This window comes from Hemibagrus wyckioides, linkage group LG01, assembly GCF_019097595.1.
Source record: "Hemibagrus wyckioides isolate EC202008001 linkage group LG01, SWU_Hwy_1.0, whole genome shotgun sequence".
In the NCBI taxonomy this organism is placed as follows: domain Eukaryota; kingdom Metazoa; phylum Chordata; class Actinopteri; order Siluriformes; family Bagridae; genus Hemibagrus; species Hemibagrus wyckioides.
The window spans coordinates 20,327,091-20,345,246 of NC_080710.1; the positions used below are offsets into that span (position 1 = coordinate 20,327,091).

At 38.4% G+C, this 18,156-nt stretch overlaps 1 protein-coding gene across 2 annotated transcripts; it reads right to left on the minus strand.

The window, feature by feature from the left end:
- Positions 1–7,804: 7,804 nt before the first annotated feature.
- preb (prolactin regulatory element binding) lies at positions 7,805–14,969 on the minus strand. Of its 2 annotated transcripts, none has more exons than XM_058401938.1 (10): positions 14,831–14,969; positions 12,761–12,909; positions 12,128–12,323; positions 11,785–12,026; positions 11,625–11,705; positions 11,371–11,498; positions 10,535–10,708; positions 10,364–10,436; positions 10,102–10,261; positions 7,805–8,891 (listed from the first exon to the last, which is right to left on the minus strand). In XM_058401938.1, the coding sequence occupies exons 2-10, from the start codon at positions 12,893–12,895 to the stop codon at positions 8,797–8,799; spliced, it is 1,284 nt and encodes a 427-aa protein (XP_058257921.1). In that variant the 5' UTR covers positions 12,896–12,909; positions 14,831–14,969; the 3' UTR covers positions 7,805–8,796. The 2 variants fall into 2 exon arrangements, with proteins under 2 accessions (XP_058257921.1, XP_058257931.1); XM_058401948.1 differs by lacking the exon at positions 14,831–14,969 and adding an exon at positions 14,543–14,771.
- Positions 14,970–18,156: the final 3,187 nt, after the last annotated feature.

Here is an 18,156-nt window from a genome sequence, read left to right on the forward strand (position 1 = left end):
TATAAAATGGTTCAACACACACACACACACACATCTGAGATCAAACTATCCATCAAAAGGCATTTTTTGTGAGTGTGTGCATTCTTTGTCTGCTCTTCAGACAAAAAAAACCCAAAACAAAGACAAAGGACTCTTCAAACTGTAATATATGATTCATATACAACTTTGTAAGAAAGAAAAAAAACCAAAAGAGCAATAATGAGAAATTCTCCCCAGTCTAAAACTGGAGATGAGGAACAAGTGACACGTTAGAGAGAGGAAGGAGAGGAAGACAGGAGATTTGAGTCACTTGCAGCTGTTTTAAGACATATAGCCAGCACACAGTAAAGTAGTGTGTGAGAAAGGTGTGGTTGAGATGGACACAGAAGAAAGAGGACATTGCTTTGACCTGCTGTGACCTTCAGCTCTCCGGAAATGTTGTTGCTGTGGAGAAGCATCCTGGTACTCTTAATAACCTGTGTTTCCACACGCACCACACTAAATAACCCTAACTTGACCCTAATGGGTCAGTGTTAGGCATTATGATAATACTTTTAGCAAAATGATTGAATATTTTTTTTCAGCAGGCTGAGAGAACAAAAAACAGATAGAAGTTTTTAAAGTGAGTAAGATCACAAAATGAAACATGGCGGATTCTAGATGTTTGTCATACCATGCGCTTGCTGTGCGTTTTACAAGTTTGAGAGACTTGGCAAGGATATGAGATTTGGGAGAGGGGTACGGTGTTGGAAGTAAAGATGAAAGCGGCGAGCGGGAGTGCCATGCGTCTCTGTGATATCCCAGTTTGATGCTGACACAAGCAAAACCAGGGGATGCTTGGCAGGGCCTTGCCTGTTTTACATTACCTTGCATGGTTACTTAACTGCTCTACATTTAAAAGGAGATTTTATGTGAATTTGACCCCAGGAAACCTTTTTCATCTGGCAGAATGGATCTTTTTTTTTTCTCTCTCCCTAATTTGAAATGCTTGATCTTGCAGTGCATGTGAGGCAGCGACATCAGAGGCTTGTATTTATAGTGGAAAGATGCATGTTTTATGAACTTTATCTCACACCTTTGAAATCACAAGGCACTGTTTACTTTATACCATATATCTTTGCGAGAGAGCAATTTATTTAAACAACACTGATCAGGAACTGTCCGCTGGCTGGGATCAGTAACTGAGCACTAATTTATAAACTGTCCAGTAATTTAGCAACTAGTCAGTAAATCAAAACTATATATATATATATATATATATAAAAAAATTCAATTAATTCAGAAATTGGTCTGAATTTGGAAAGTGGTAAATATTCCAGAGACTGGCCATTAATTCAGAACCAGGTCAGTATCAGTGGGCAATCTGGTCAAACAGTGGTCTATCTGAAAACTTATGAGTACATCAGAAACTGGTCAGTATATCAGAAATTGCTAAGTAAGTTAGAAACTGGCCAATAATATTAAAGCAGGTCAGTAATCTAGAAAGTCAGTACATTCAACACATGGTAATTCATAATTGGTCAGTAATTCATAGGCTAGTCAGTAAATCAGACACTGGTCATTAATGCGGAAATTGGTCAGTAGTTTAGAAACTGGTCAATAACTGAGAAACTAATCACTAATCTGTAAATTGCTCAGTAACTCAGAAACTGGTAAACATATCAGAATCTAGTACATGTAATTCAAACTGGTCAGCAAATCAGCAGTTGCTTGTTACTTTGGCAACTGGTCAGTCATTCAGAAACTGATCAGTACTTCAGCAACAGGTAATTAACTAAGAATATGGCTAGTAAATTGGTAAACTGGTCAGTAATCTTGCAGTTGGTTTTAACTAGAATTATATGTATATACTAGAAAAATACTAGAAAAATATGATAAAAATGTAGTGGAAGCTATGAAAAGCTCAGATACTCAAAGACCTGTCACTCTCACTGTCACTCTCACCTACCAGCATTAAATACTTGATCAATGACACAGTATAAACAAAAAGATAAAACCTTTTTTAATGTTCAGGAAATTATTTCATTAAGTTAAGTTACATTAAGTTACTTACAGGTCCAGTGTAATATTAATATGTAGAATAAAGGAATAAGTCCTTCAGACTGTCTGGGATTTGGGGCATGGCAAAAACTTTTTTTAACAAATTGAAATCCCCTTTACAGGCTAGCCTGGTCTGGAGGCCTTAAGGGTATTTGTGAGGGGAAAAAGGGACAGTATTTGTTCCTTGCGGAGTCTGAGACACTGGGCTGTCTGGGGTGTTCATTTCCTGCTGGGCTCCAGTGTAGGTGAGAGGTGGGTGTTGTGTTTCCTGCCCACTGCTGAAGGCCCTGGTTGAAGTGGAGAAAGTGGGGGTGTGTTTAGAAAGCATCTAAATCTGCTTCACAGTTTGCAGAGGAATGACGTTAAAAACGGCCTGTGCGACGGCCGCTGAACTTTACAAATGTCATTTTCCACATCTTTCAAGCACAGTAGACAGCAATGCGGTCGTGTCACAGTGTAACCCTGTAATAGAGAGGTGGTTTTAGACATCACACCACAAACCATAGACCTCTGGTCAAAAGGCAACTTTCCCATGTCTGCGTCTAAGTGTGTGCATGTGTCTGTGCGTGGGAAGCTTCTGCGTCTATAAGTAAATATAGGTTAGGTCAATAGTATAGTGATGTTCTCCACCTCACAGGCCTGGTCTATAGCACCATCTGTTGGCTTACAGTAGATATTTGTCTGTATGAGTTGGATAAGTTTTCCTTTCCCAGCCATCACACTCTGTCATTCACTGATTATATCTCATTCTCATATCTCAAGTATTCCAAAGCATTTTAATTTGTGGTACCCTTAAAGGTTCTATGTAGAACCATAAAACAGTGTATCTCTATCAGTAACAGCTCTAAATATAATCACTTTAGTACCCTAAGAACACTTATCTATCCAGTGAACACTTAGGGATCTATTTTGTAAGGGTGTATCTTCAGTATTCATAACTTTAAGCCAGAAAAGAACTTTTGCTTGTCTGTTTTTAGCATTTAATCATTCTGACACAATATTCCAGGTTCATAGTCAAAGTCATAGTCACATTGGGACAATGCTATGCAAAGATTTGTGATTTTCTCCTTTACTGGGTTGGGAATTAAGAACACAAACAGATCTTCCTTTTGTTTCCTTCTCTCTCTCTCTCTCTCTCTCTCTCTCTCTCTGACATAGGTAAGAATTATCGCGCATTACCTGACGGTTGAAACCACATTCTCTCCATCCACAGCTATTGCTCCACTACTTGCCTGCCACCAAAACATCATATTCATCCTATAAAGATGTGTTAAATGGGACAGAACACTGGACTGTCAATTCTGTGACCCCCCCCAGAGACTAATATCTCCATTTCAATAGATCATTTAAAAGTATGAGGTATCTCAGATCCCACCTCAAGCCTTAATCTTCACTATCCTACACCATTTCCGCTGCTCCTAACACACCTTATCCCATTCATGATCTTTTTCATTAAGCCTGCCTTGCACTGGTGTGTTGCAGCAGGAATAGTGTGGAACTCCTTAGATTACTGAGGATCACGTTTGGAAATTGCTGTTCTACAACAGGAAGGGGTTCAGTCCAGAACCTCTCTCAACACAAAGCATGTTTGTAGGGCACAAGGCTGCTGATTTAGCATTTTGGCCTTTTACTGGTGCAACAAGACCCCATTCTGTTAACACACAGCACACATTGTTCTGCTCGAGTCTATAAACCGATGCTTATATTTGAAGCACCACTTAGATCAGTGTTTTCCAAATCAGTCCTCAAAGACCATCCTGATCCCAACAGACCTGTACCATACCAACAGGGCACAAAGGAAAAAGTGGTCACTTTTATCCGGAAACATCAAATATTTATATCCTGATAGGAGTGCTCTCTCTCAGGATAACAATCTCAACATCCACCAGGGCATGGGGGCTCAGTGATATAAATCATATACTATCTCCTTCACATTCATCAGATATTAATCAACTTGTACGCCTATGGGAGATTTTGGACCAATGAGGAGATGATGAGAGGAGAAATCATTAAAAAAAAAAAACTCAGGAAAATATATCATAAGGAAGAATGATATTTATCCCTCCAGTATAGTTGCAGATTATAGTTTTGAATGCTCATATGGTATGAAATGATTTGTGTCCGGAAGAATATGTATATGTATTTCATTACACTGTACAACTTTACACAAGGCCAGTTCTTTTGTTTTTGTTAACAATGAAGACGCTTGAGTTTGCCTTCAAAAGATGAATATATGATAGAGTTTCAGCTTTTATTTCCTGACATTTATATCTAGATGTCTTAACAACCATAGAGCTTAGCTTGTAGACCATCCAGTTCTCATGAAGGAAAATGTACAGAAACAGTTAGGCTTAAAGTAAATTAAAGTAAATAATACATAATATTTTGTTGCATATCCTTTTCTTGCAATAACTGCGTCAAGCCAGTGAGCCAGTGACATCACCAAGCTGTTGCATTCATCTTTTGTGATGCTTTTTGAGGCTTATACTGCATCTTTCAGTTGTTTGTTTGCTCAATCTTCAGGAAGTGAAATGCATGCTCAATTGGATTAAGGTCTGGTGATTGGCTTGGCCTGACATCCTAGAACCATTGTCTTACTGCATGGTGACGTTCCTCCCAAATAGATTGGATGCATTTCTTTGTAAATTGTTGTCGACTTCTGAATTCATTCTGCTTATGAGTTACATTGATGCAATTTGTCAGACGCCCTTATCCAGAGAGACTTACAGAAGTGCTTTTAAAGTCTCTATCAATGAATACATTCATACTGGTCCACTTGGTCACAGACTAAGGATACCATCAGTCAAAACTCTGTTGAGAGGTAATACAACAAGAAAAGCACACAATTTTTTTTTTTGCTAGTTTAAGCACTTCACTAAGAGGTGACTCAGCTGTTGGGACATCTAGGGGAAGTTCATTCCACCACCTAGGTGCCAGAACAGATCAGTTCCAGAAGCAGCCATGCAAGCCCAAGAAATTACACTACCTCCACCGTGACCGATGAGCACGTATGTTTTGTATCATGAGCAGATCCTTTCTTTCTCCACACTTTGGTCTTTTCATCACTTTGGTAGAGGTTAATCTTGATTCCAGTTCTTTTGTGGCTCATCTCTGTAATTTTTTTTTCTTTTTTTTTTGCAAATTCCAATCTGACCTTCTGATTCTTACTGCTGATGAATGGTTTGCATCTTGTGGTATGGCCTTTACTGGATTGTGATACCTTCACCCCTGCCCTGTGGAGGTGGTTGGTGATGTCACTGACTGTTGTTTTGCAGTTTTTCTACACAGCTCTCACAATGTTTCTTTCATCAACTGCTGCTGGTTTCTGGGCTGATCTAATCTGGCTGCTAGTAAACCAGTGCTATCTTTCTTTCCCAGGACATTCCACATTGTTGTATTGGCTATGCCCAAAGTTTATGCAATGCCTCTGATTTCCTCTCTTTTTTAGTTTCAAAGTGGCTTACATTTTTCCATAGACAGCTCTCTGGTTTAATTTTGGTTTACTTGTAGGTTTCACCTGTATTTTTAACAACACAGGTGAAACCTAGAGCTCAGACTAAGAGCTATTAATCAATCAATCAATCAATCAATCAATCAATCAATCAATCAAGGCATCCCTGGGCAACGCATGTTCCAATATTTTTGAGAAATGGGTGGGTTCAAACAAAAGCTTCCATGTTCTTAGTTGTTGAACACATCTGTATGTAAGTATCATAAAATGAAAGTTAAAATTTGGATCTTCACATATTCACCTTTTAATCTCAAACCCAAATGGCTTCGATGCATAGTAAAAGCAAAAAGATCACCTTGCTGTTTCAATACTTTCAGACAGGTAGCATTAGACCTATTGAGTGCTGTGCTATGTGGTTTAGGTCATGGCCTCTTTGGTAATGCCCTGGTAAGACCTAGCCAGTTTGTTACTTAACATTGTAGAATGCAATCCAGGTTGGGACACAAGTCACAAGTTTTTCAGCGTATCTTAGCAACATGGCATCCTTTAAAAGCCTTCCTGTGCCTGTAGAAATAAAAGCAGTGAAAAAAGCACAAAGAGGAACTGTAGGTGACCAACATCCATCAGCCATCTACTTGGACAAGTGTCAAGTTTTGTCAAAGAAAAATGGAGGGATAATAACGTGCGCTTAAAGGCCATTAAGCCCAGTAAAAGATTTGGCAAAGTGTTTAACTGGACAGAACAAATTAAGATTTGTTAAGGTAAAAGTGTTGAATGCTGTAAAAAGACCACTTTTTTGTGGTCTTTTTTGCATTTAATTGCTAGTCGGTAAATGGTGGTTTATTCATATTACGATTTGGAAGCAGCACTTACTTGGCTCCATATACAAAGTTTTTACAAAGAAGGCAGTCACTAGTGAATTAGATGTTTTGTCCTTCTCACTTCTCACACTGGAAAGAATGTGCTCAATGTTCAGTTGTCTCAAGTGCTTATAGTCAAGGATAACTTGAAAAGAACTCCTGATTCTGGAAAATTTCTCACAACAACAACAAAAAAAGTCTACACGTTGTAAATTATGACCATTACGAGGATATCTTTTGACCGAACTGGATGAATAATTTTCTCTCATCTGCCCTGTGCGAAGGCACAGCTGCTCTGACTGCTTTCCACTCACAAAGACAGACGTTATCAGACGGAGTTCCTGTTGGATCGGACATTTGTGGATTTTGGCCCTGCAGCCCTGTCCTTTACTGAGACACTTCATTAATATTCATCAGTTCTGTGGCCCTGAAGGATCAAAGCGGACTTACAGCAATGGAAAACATGTATGAATAAACACAGCTATTGCAGCCTGTTCAATGCAGTTATGGAACAGGTTTTAATTTATCATAATTATCAAGCAGGTTGTTAAGTGACGTCTTTAGAGCTTTAGACTCCGGTCCTGAAGGGCCAGAGTCCTACACAAACTTCCTGCTCAAAAACACCAATTCAATTCGCCAGTCCAAGCAGAGAAATAACTAAGCTGTGCTTTAACTGTTCCTCTCAGTATTAAACTACGCAGTGGCAGCCACTCACAGGCAGTTATTTATATATTAGTTAATTAATTGCTATCTATCAAAAATTTAGAAGCATTACAGAGTTTAAGCTGATGTTAAGCATGTTAGTGTAATATAAGTTTAGTGGTTAGAACACGTCTCACACCTCCGGGGTTGGCTGAGTGTTTGATTCCTGCATCCACTTTGTGTGCCTGGACATTTCATGCTCTATCTGTGCTTTGGTTTTCTCCCCCAGTCCAAAAACATGTGGATTAGGCTGATTGGCATCGCTTCATTATCTGCAGAGTGAAGTGTGTGAGATGTGCCCTGCAATGGGTTTGCACCTTTGTGCCCCGGGTCCCCCAGGGGTAAACTCATGGTTCCCCCTGACCCTGTGTATTAAAAACAGTACCGAAAATGGACGAATAAAAGTTAAGCAGTACACACAAAGAGGTAAGATCTGCAGCAGTGTGTCTAAGTCTCTCTGCACTGAAGCTTTTATTCTTTTATCCTCATAAAAACTTTTTTAGTGATATGCTGAGTCATGTGACAATAAAACATGTATAACGTAGAAGCAAGATTGATAAGTATTATATGCATGCTTCACACCCCTTCTATTTCTTAAATATATTTCTATAAATATATTTCTAGTTTACTGATTGTTGCAGTACATGAGAGATAACCTGCTTGGTTTCTGGATGCAAGTGATTCAAAGTAATAGTGTTTAACCAGTAAAATAAAGTGTTCTACCTAATTATTGTTGGGAACTATGGTAATGTTTCTGGAAGTGGTGACTGAGTGAAAAGAACAGATAAGGAACTTTTATTTCATATTTTCCCTTATAACATACTGTATTCGCCCAAATCAACTCGATGTGGCTTCTAAATGAAGACATACTGGCCTCTAGTGGAGGAATGCAAATTTTCTATTGATAAATAAAAGAACAAGAAAAAGGCTAAGGAAAGTGCTGAAATCAAACCTAAAAACCCACACAAAATCCTCAACAGAAAAAAAGCTATTAAATTCATTCATGAAATGTTTGAGTAAAATTGGTTTTAGTCCATATTTGTTAGCATTTTTTTTATTTCATTTTTTGCCAATTATGAAAAAGTATAATGGAAATGATTAAAAAATATAAAATATTCTATGAAATGAATTTTTTAAATAATTACTGGGGCTATTAACAAGAAATGAAATTGCTTAGGTAGCACCTTAACTCATTTCAAAATAAATATGAATTGCTTGTATATATATTTCTTTTCCTCCATTGTAAACCGTATTTGTCTGACACAATTCACATTCCCTTAATTGTGCACAAACTGTAGCATGATAAATTCCACTGGGTTCAACAGCATTAAAGTTCTAAAGGCACCTGGCAGACTCACAAAGATTTTTTTTTTTCAGAATTCTATATTTCCATCTAGCTTAAATAATTAAAATTATCCAATGATGTGTCTTCCCCCATGTTTTACATTAAAGGCATTATGCAGGATGAACAGATGTTGAGACCTTCAAGCGGTCCATGAGGCCTTCGCAAAGGTCATTTTCTTCTCACTGTTCAATCTGTTGTATGTAGCACTGAAAAGATGACTGTAGACACATGGACAGACAAAGATGGCTCTATCACAAAGTAAAAAAAACAAACAAACAAAAAAAAAAAAACAGTTCTTCATTCCTAACTATTAAGAGCATAAATGCAAGCTCCTGAGATGATTCTTCAGTTAAAATGCTTTTCCAATATCAGAATTTCTCCTTGGTGGCAAGAGAGGTATGCTGTGTTCGACCACGTCTTTAAATGAACCCTGGGAAGAAATGCTGCAGGAGCAGGATGACACCCACAAGCAGTGCAATACACAGGAACACCACCAGCCATATCGGAACAGATCCTGGATACAGCAGAGACAAAAAAAAAATAAAAGTTAGTTCTCAGTTGGATTATAGTGATTATGTAAATGATTTTAAAACACATTTTGTCACTTACATCTATAACAGTGCTAGAGTTATGAATAGGTTGCACATGTGGATAAATATAACCTGTGGACCAGATACTGAGGCTGCCTTCTGGGCATCATGTCCAAGTTTAACACCACACTGAACCTGCCATGTTCTAGGATGACATCTGAAGGATTTGTGCAAATCTATGTGTTACTGAGACACACTGACTGACCTACAAAATCATCAACCTTGGCTTACCCCATACAAATGTTGGGCGAACAGGAAATGACCTAGTGGGATCCTAACCTGACAGTAATTAACATAAATTGAGTTGAAGAGTTTATTTCCTATACATTCACCTTTCTCTACTCATAAAAAGGTTCTCTGATATTCACAAATGTCAACCCAACAGCACATGCAGAGCAGAGTGGGGCGTAAATATATAGTACAAGCTGCTATCCTGGGAGGTGGACATGTCAGGTGTCAGTGTTATGCTCTGCTTAGACATGACACATCAGTTTATGCTCAGTTACATTCATCCAAGCTAAACTATCATATGTAATAAGCTTTATAATAAACTATATATTATAAAAGTACTGCTTATTATAAACGCTGGGGGAACCAGTTCTCTCCACCACAATTACTTTACTGATTTATAAACAGTGCTATGTCCTATAACAGCAAGTTCATGGATTCATGGCCCTCCTATAGACAGAAAAAATCTATGAAAATATGAACTTCATATGAATATGATATTGTTTTGCTCCTCCATCAACTACTGAGTTGGACAATTGAAGTTTATGGAATTCGTTTTAACTTTACACTTAATAGTAAACTATACCATCATTTTGTAGAAGTATTCTAAGAAATATAAGTATTGTCATTCAGCTACACTGGTCTGCAGCCATCGCACCTGTGCCACCTAGCATAGGAGAGGTATTTAATAAATATCCTGTCATGTGCAAAATATGTTCTTGCCAAGATTTCATAAACATGCATAAACTAGAAGATTGACAATACACAATAACTGTCATTTCAAGATGACTACTTCTTTAAACATTTTAAAATTGCTAAAACATTTTTCCCATATCAAACCTGTGCAATGATCTGAAGTTATACTTGCTCTGAATTCTCTCCGAGTTGTGATTAAAGCATACTTACTCCGGTTGGCCACGGTATGCAACTGACAGCGACTGTCTACAGCCACACTCAGCATGGCTACTTCATTATTTCCCTTTACAGGTTTGCTTTTGGGGTCATCAGGTAGGAACGCTAGGTCTGTCACCACAATGCCGTGGGATTCCTTTACATAGTACAGATTCTGCAGGAGATAAAAATGAAAACATCATTAATGAATAAAGAATACTATTAATGATTACTAATAACTGGGTTATTCTTCATGTGCACATGCATGCGTTATTACCTGCAGTGAGAATGCGATATAGATGGACACCGATCCTGTGACGGTGCCAAGACCAAGAAAGGTTCCAGAGTCACTGAATAAAACAGAATCAATTGCCAAAACATCAGAAAATAACAAGAGCAACAATTTCAAATCAAGACAAGAATATGAAAATCCCTAAAAAGTCCCTACCTCACACTCAAACAGGAGATCACTTCATTGCCACATGATTTAGTTAGCAAAGGCAAGAAGCTCCTGCCATCCCATTTTGTGAGGTAGCATGGTTGTGGTTTACGCTCCCGTTTGTGTGGAATCTGGACCGTGTACAGTCTTAGTGCATCTTTTTGGTCCTCGACTTTAGCAAACCTAAAAAGAATCATCATGACCACCAGGAAAACGTTTTGTTGTAGAATCATCAACAAGATTCATTCTGTTAAAGGAAACAACTGAAATTTGTGTTTATATATGTTTGTCCCATATGAGTTACATTACAGCACGTGACACAGTAATTGGTAATAAAGCTGATTCTGAAATATAATTATATTAAAATGCTTGTGATGTGTTTAGTGATTCTGGTGCTAATTTGTTGATCAATGCCATATTTTTATTGTTTCCGTGAGAAGTTAGTGGTTGTGTGCCACATGTCCCATTTTTAACAACATTTCAATGATCTCTTTTTCTTCTTATCTCTCTCACTCTTCTTCAGCAATGTTTAATGTCATATTAATACGAATTCTAACCTAAAAGTAGTAAAGACCAAACACTGGACATAAACATTACAGAATTCGGCTTTATGGCGTAGATATGTTGAGTTATGTCAGAAACCTGGCTTGGCTAGGTAGCGATCTCTTAGATTACTGTCAACCAGTGAAAACAGACCAACATGCCGAAAAAAAAGAAGTCAACTTAGATTTTCATTATTAAACCTTGGACACAATTAAAGATCATCTAATTATAAAAATGACTATACAAGTGATTCAAGGTGGATTTTTCATTTAATGCTTGCAATAAAACCTGGAGTAACTTACCGACAGGACTGATAGCGATACATCTTCTCTGTAATATGGGGCATGTGGTCATGCCAGCGTAAACCGAGCATGAGCTGATCATCGCTCCATACACTGCATGCAAAATCTCTCCCTGCTGTCACGATACGCTGAAGCAAACACAGAGGTATCATTGCTACTGTTGCATTTGTGATACACCAATTGTGAAACTCATGAATCATCATTTATAAATTACACTCCATCTGCATATATGAACTTTATTACCATATCAGTACCTTGTTATCAGGGCTGATGTCTACATCTTCTATCTCATCTTGGTGAGCTTTGAAGTTCAACTTCTCTTTCAAGGAGGGATACTAAGAAAGGAATAAATGACTCATGTTAATAAGCAGCAATCAGCTCAAGTGACTCGAGGTTCGGTTAGGCAAAGCTCACCTCCCACGCTCTCACGTATCCGTCAGTTCCTCCTGTAAGAAGGAGCTTCAGGTCAGAGCTGAAGCGCACACACTTCTGGAGCGGGTCCTGAGGGCTGAAGTCTGACTGCACCACTCCAACATTGTTCACTAAAATCTGCATTGACTTGTCCTTTGTCTGGGGAGCATCACCAGCAGGACCAGCAGCACCACCACTCTGGCTTTTCGCTCCTCTCCTCCTGGCACTTCCCTGCTCTCCAGATCCTGCCAAAACAGCATCAAGAAATGACCACTGTTAGGACTACTCCTTTAATTAGCTTTCAAAGAGAAAAAACAATAGCAGGCACAATGTGCTTTCTACAAACCATCTTTTGGAGCAGTTGATCGTCCTTCTTTAGGCCCTTGCTGTCTGAAGCGCATAACACTGCAGTTGCCATCTTGTCCAGCAGCAATCACATCTCCTCCCAGTGCCATGTTCATGGTGGCACTTGATCCTGTGTCATGAGAGTGCACCAGAGTGGCACTGTGTTGGTTTCCCACTAGCTCTAAACCAAGGAATTGCTGTGGCCATAAATTTAAAAGCACATGGTTATGCAACGTCAGAAGAAACAAGCAAGATTTTCAAACAATACATGTCCAGTTACAGATTATCACCGCATGCTACCACACTAACTCTCTGTACTCAGCACCGATGGTTGTTTTCATGCTTTTCCTATGAATAAAGTTAAAGCCTTCCACTTTGTCACAAATATGTATTATCCTTCACCAGATTTGCTAAATGCAATGTGGCACACACGCTTAAATACAAGTGAGCTGTGCTTTTACTGTCCATTCTGCTAAATTATGCCACACCACACACATCTTATTTAACTCAATGCAGTAGTTATTAAGATGAAGCAAATAGTCTTGAAAGAAGAGACTTACTTACAAAACTATGGTTTTTAAATGTAATTATTATTGTAAGCAACATAAAATAAATAGCTAATGCAGACACTCACCACTGCATTCTTAATGCCGGTCTTGGAAGCTCCGCCCCCTCCTGCAGTAATGATGAGTCCAGTTTTAGGATCGATTTTAACAGTGTAGAGGGGGAAAGGGGCACGATACAAATCTGGAACTTTTCGTTTTCCCATGATGAAATGTAATCCTGTAATCACAAGGCAATCACAGAAAAACAAAGACTGTTGGACGTAAAAATAAATTTATAATTTTATTTTAATAAATGCACGCAACCAAAACAAATGGTGGAGAAAAACATTCTAAGCCTGTAGTACTACTTCTTTTGTACATTTAATAGTGTCATTCATCCCATTTTCTATTTTGTTATTCTCACTGTCATTTTATATGTAGGGTGAGACGGTGGTGCACAGAGTTCCCGAATCACAGTTCAAGCATCCTCTGTCTGGTCCAAAAAACTCTGATTACCACACACTCTCCACATGTCTACCTCTGAAAACCAATAAATAGACTGACTCGTCTAAATGAACCCTTTGAGGTGAATATGTGTGTGCATGTTGCCCAGTGATGGACTGGAATCTCATAAAATGGTACTAAAGATTAACTAACGAAAGAACAAACAAACAAACTAACATGTTTTATACTACCTATCTCCTGTGCTGCCATAAACAAACAAGCCTCTATAAACTCCCTTATCATCTTTATCCTGTTCAAAGTGAAACCTGTGTACTGCATTGCATCTCTCTCTCCACATCATATATATATATATATATATATATATATATATATATATATATATATATATATATATATATATATATATATATATATATATATATATATATATATATATATATACACACATACCAATCAGGCATAACATTATGAAAACTAACAGGTAAAGTGAATAAGACTGATTATCTCCTCATCATGGCACCTTTTAGTGGGTGGGATATATTAGGCAGCAAGTGAGCATTTTGTCCTCAAAGTTGATGTGCTAGAAGCAGGAAAAGTGGGAGAGCGTAAGGATTTGAGCGAGTTTGACAAGGGCCAAATTGTGATGGCTAGACGACTGGATCAGAGCATCTCCAAAACTGCAGCTCTTGTGGGGTGTTCCGGGTCTGCAGTGGTCAGTATCTATCAAAAGTGGTCCAAGGAAGAAATAGTGGTGAACTGGTGACAGGGTCATGGGCGGCCAAGGCTTATTGATGCATGTGGGGAGCGAAGCCTGACCCGTGTGATCTGATCCAACAGTCAAGCTACTGTTGCTCAAATTGCTGAAGAACTTAATGCTCGTTCTGATAGAAAGGTACATGGTGCAGAGCTGATTTGGGACAGAGCTGATTTGGCAGCAAAAGGGGGACCAACAAAATAGAGAGAGAGAAAGAGAGACAGAGAGAGAGAAAGAGAGAGAGAGAGAGAGAGAGATGAGAGATGGGGGGGGGCAATGCATAGGTTTCACTTTGTACAGAGTAAAGATTAGAAGCAAGTTTATAGAGGCTTGTTTCAGATATGCAGCAACTACTGAATAGTTAACTGATCTAAATCAGATATACCTGAGATACGAGCCCACAGGTGGACATCTAACATATGTCCTGTATTGCATTAATGAGCTCAGATCACAAGCTAACAAGTTAATACATGCTGCGAGACCTTCTACTTTTGTCAGTCCAGGTATATTTGCAATGCAGTCAGCCATCTAGGACTTTGACTATAATGGCTGTTTACGTTTACATTTCTCTCCACTCATAACCAGGAGGCTGACGCAGCGATCCTGCTATGTGGCAGACGGTCATCTCGGCTCATCAGGCCAGCAATCCTACCTCTTAATCAGTAGACTGTCTTTATTGTGCAATATACAGTAATCCGATTTGACCAGTGGCTCGGTGACTCTCTGTACAGGTTAGCAGCCCAGCTGTGTGCTAGCTAACAACACACAAGCTAACTGCTAGTGCTTAGTTCGAAGCATAAGCACTGCATTTTCAACTCGATCACCATGCCATTCATGAATTCCACAATCATCTATAAACAGAATTATTATAAAATATCTACATTACATCGCCAACCATAATGCAACAAAAATAAACATCATTATCTGGATACTTCCTTACCTACACGTCAGCAGCGCATATCTCGTGCACGCACGCCCTGTATTACGTATGTCACCACGTCACCCGTAATGTGTGGAATAATGGCGCGAGCTTATTAAACCTTAAAACACGTAGTATGTACTTTCGGTTCCTGGTAAAATGAGTATTAAAGTGGGTCAGCAGTGACTGCGTTTGAATATAAATATAAATGTCACATTGTAACATATTGTGCATGGCACAAGATTACATACATTGCAACATTACAAGAAGATACTTTTGTTGCCACCGAACAGTGCAGGTGGTGATTAGGTTCGGTATAACTCTAACAATAAACAATGCACCAAACAAAGTGCACGACACAACAGCATCATCATGAATGAATGACAGTTATTGCTGAGTCAGTGCATCATTTTTTTATATGATGCAATACATTCATGAGTAATAGGCGCGTTAAAAGAACAAACAAATCGTGAATGAATGAATGAATGAATGTGACATGAAATTTGGATATTTAGCTGAACAGATGAACAAAATGTCATCAGAACAGATAGATAGATAGATAGATAGATAGATAGATAGATAGATAGATAGATAGATAGATAGATAGATAGATAGATAGATAGATAGATAGATAGATAGATAGATATGGCAACACAATTGTCAAAAGCTTTGTCCCTCATATACATTTATACCTATACCTATATATATATATATGTATTATCCAGGATGCACTATGGGAAGAAGGCAAGCCGACGGAGGCAGTGTCATGCTTTGGGAAATATTCTGCTGGGAAACCTTGGGTCCTGCCATCCATGTGGATGTTACTTTAACACGTACCACCTAAGTAAGCAACATTGCAGACCATGTACACCATTTCATGGAAACAGTATTCCCTGATGGCTGTGGCCTCTTTCAGCAGGATAATGCCTCGTGCCACAAAGAAAAAATGATTCAGGAATGGTTTGATGAACAAAACCAGTTTGAATTTTTGACTTGGCCTCCAAATTCCCCAGATATCAGTCCAATCAAGCATCTGTGGGATGTGCTGGACAAACAAGTCCGATCTATGGAGGCCCCACCTCACAACTTAGAGGACTTAAAGGATCTGCTGCTAACATCTTGGTGCCAGCATACCTTCGGGGATCTAGTGGAGTCCATGCCTCGACAGATCAGGGCAGGTGGTCATAATGTTATACCTGATGTGTGTGTGTGTGTGTGTGTGTGTGTGTGTGTATATATATATATATATATATATATATATATAAATATATATATATATATATATATATATATATATATATATATATATATATAAAGATTTATGAGTTATGGGTGATTTAATCAATTAGGTCATCTGTGAATGTCAAATCTATAACTGGGTGAACACTAATGCGTCCTTTAGAGCTACAGTGAAGGGTGACAGGATGTCTGTGTGTCTAGTTGTCTAGTTTCTAAAAGTCAGCAGTCTAGTGACTGCAAGGTCATTACAGGACTTCAGTGGAATAATCAATAACACCCCAAGGTGGTGTCAGTGAAAGCTTCTGCTCTCAGATTTTGTGTGTGTGTGTGTGTGTGTGCGTGTGTGCGTGCGTGTGTGTGTGTGTGTATTTTGGTGGGGACTTCCCAACAAGGATATGAATATCTGATCGTTTTGACTTTGTGGGATATTTGTTTGGGTTTTTCTTTTAATTGCAGCTTATGAAATGAAAGAGATTCAAAGAGCTTTTTTTTTCATTACTGAGGCTAAGGTTAAGGTTTAGTATAGTATTAATCAGCTACATCAAATATTATGTCAATACAGGGTCCACACAAAAAAGAGAGAAAGAGATAAATGTGTCACACACACGTTTTTAGCAAATATTGCTATTTTTAGTACAATAAATAGGGGATTTTACATGCCAGCTGTCACACAGGCCCTGCATATCAGCTTCGTCTTTCACATGGAGCTTACAAACCCCATTTTCAAACCAACTTCTATCACAGAACAGGCTTCACAACAAGTGGGGTCTGAACTCTGTATATTCTAGCTTTGTCATTATTATTTCACACTTTTGCTTTGTTTCAGTGGTAAACACCTCCATTTGCCCATTTTCCTTTAAGCTGCTGTGTATATATGTGTGTTTAAGTGACATATAACACAAACTTTATGCTACTTTCATGCATATGAAATTAATAGAGACATTATAAAACCAATACAGGGAACATAAATGTTAAGCTACAAACATTTGTAGTTCAAATCAAAATGCTTAACTCCTTAAACATAGATGTCAAAAATTAATAATAAAGATTAATGTATAGTCCAAATTTACATAAATACTACATCACTAGTGCCACATACCATAATGTATTTTTTATTTAGAATATGTCATATGCTTACATATCCTATAATGTTTGTGCATTACTAATCTATTAAAGGTAAGATTTTTAGCACACACAGTTGGTTAACAGCAGAACAGGAAAGCCAACTGGGTCAACCAGCTTTGTTTACCGCTCTGTAGGTATGGTTTACATTTATATACATGCACCTGTACAAACAACACACACAGACACACACATGCACGCACACAATATACTAACTAACAACTGCTACTTCCATACAACATAACTCATAAACATTCTTTCTTCTGCCATTTGTCTTCATTTTCTAACAAACTAACTCTCCAACAAACAGTTGCATTTGAGAGTCGACTTAAAAATCTACACTCTGAGAAAATGTAAACTTAAGTGTTCTCTGTTTGTCGCTCTGGATGAACTTTATTGTATAGCCCTATATTCAATCTAGTTTTTTATGTCTCAGACAGTGTTCCATGTAGAAGAAACTAAGTACCGTTAATTATCCAACAAGCCCTGAAACAACTCTTTTTTTTTTAAGAGTTGGCTAGGCCTAGCTCAGTCAATACTCTATATTGCCAAATGTTTTGGGACACCCCTCCAAATCATTGAATTCAGGTCTTGTTTTTCAGGGGGTTGGGCTTGGCCCATTTTAATTCCAGTGAAAGGAACTCTTAATGCTTCTGCATACCAAGACATTTTGGACAATTTCATGCTCCCAACTTTATAGGAACAGTTTGGATATGTCCCCTTCCTGTTCCAACATGACTGCGCTCCAGTGCACAAAGCAAGGTCATGGATGAGCGAGTTTGGTGTGGAGGAACTTGACTGGCCTCTGGAACTTGACAGAGTCCTGACCTCAACCTGATAGAACACCTTCGGGATGAATTAGAGCGGAGACTGTGAGCCAGACCTTCTCATTCAACATCAGTGCCTGACCTCACAAATGCTCTTCTAGAGGAATGGTCAAAAGTTTCCTTAAACACACTTCTAAACCTTGTGGAAAGCCTTCCCAG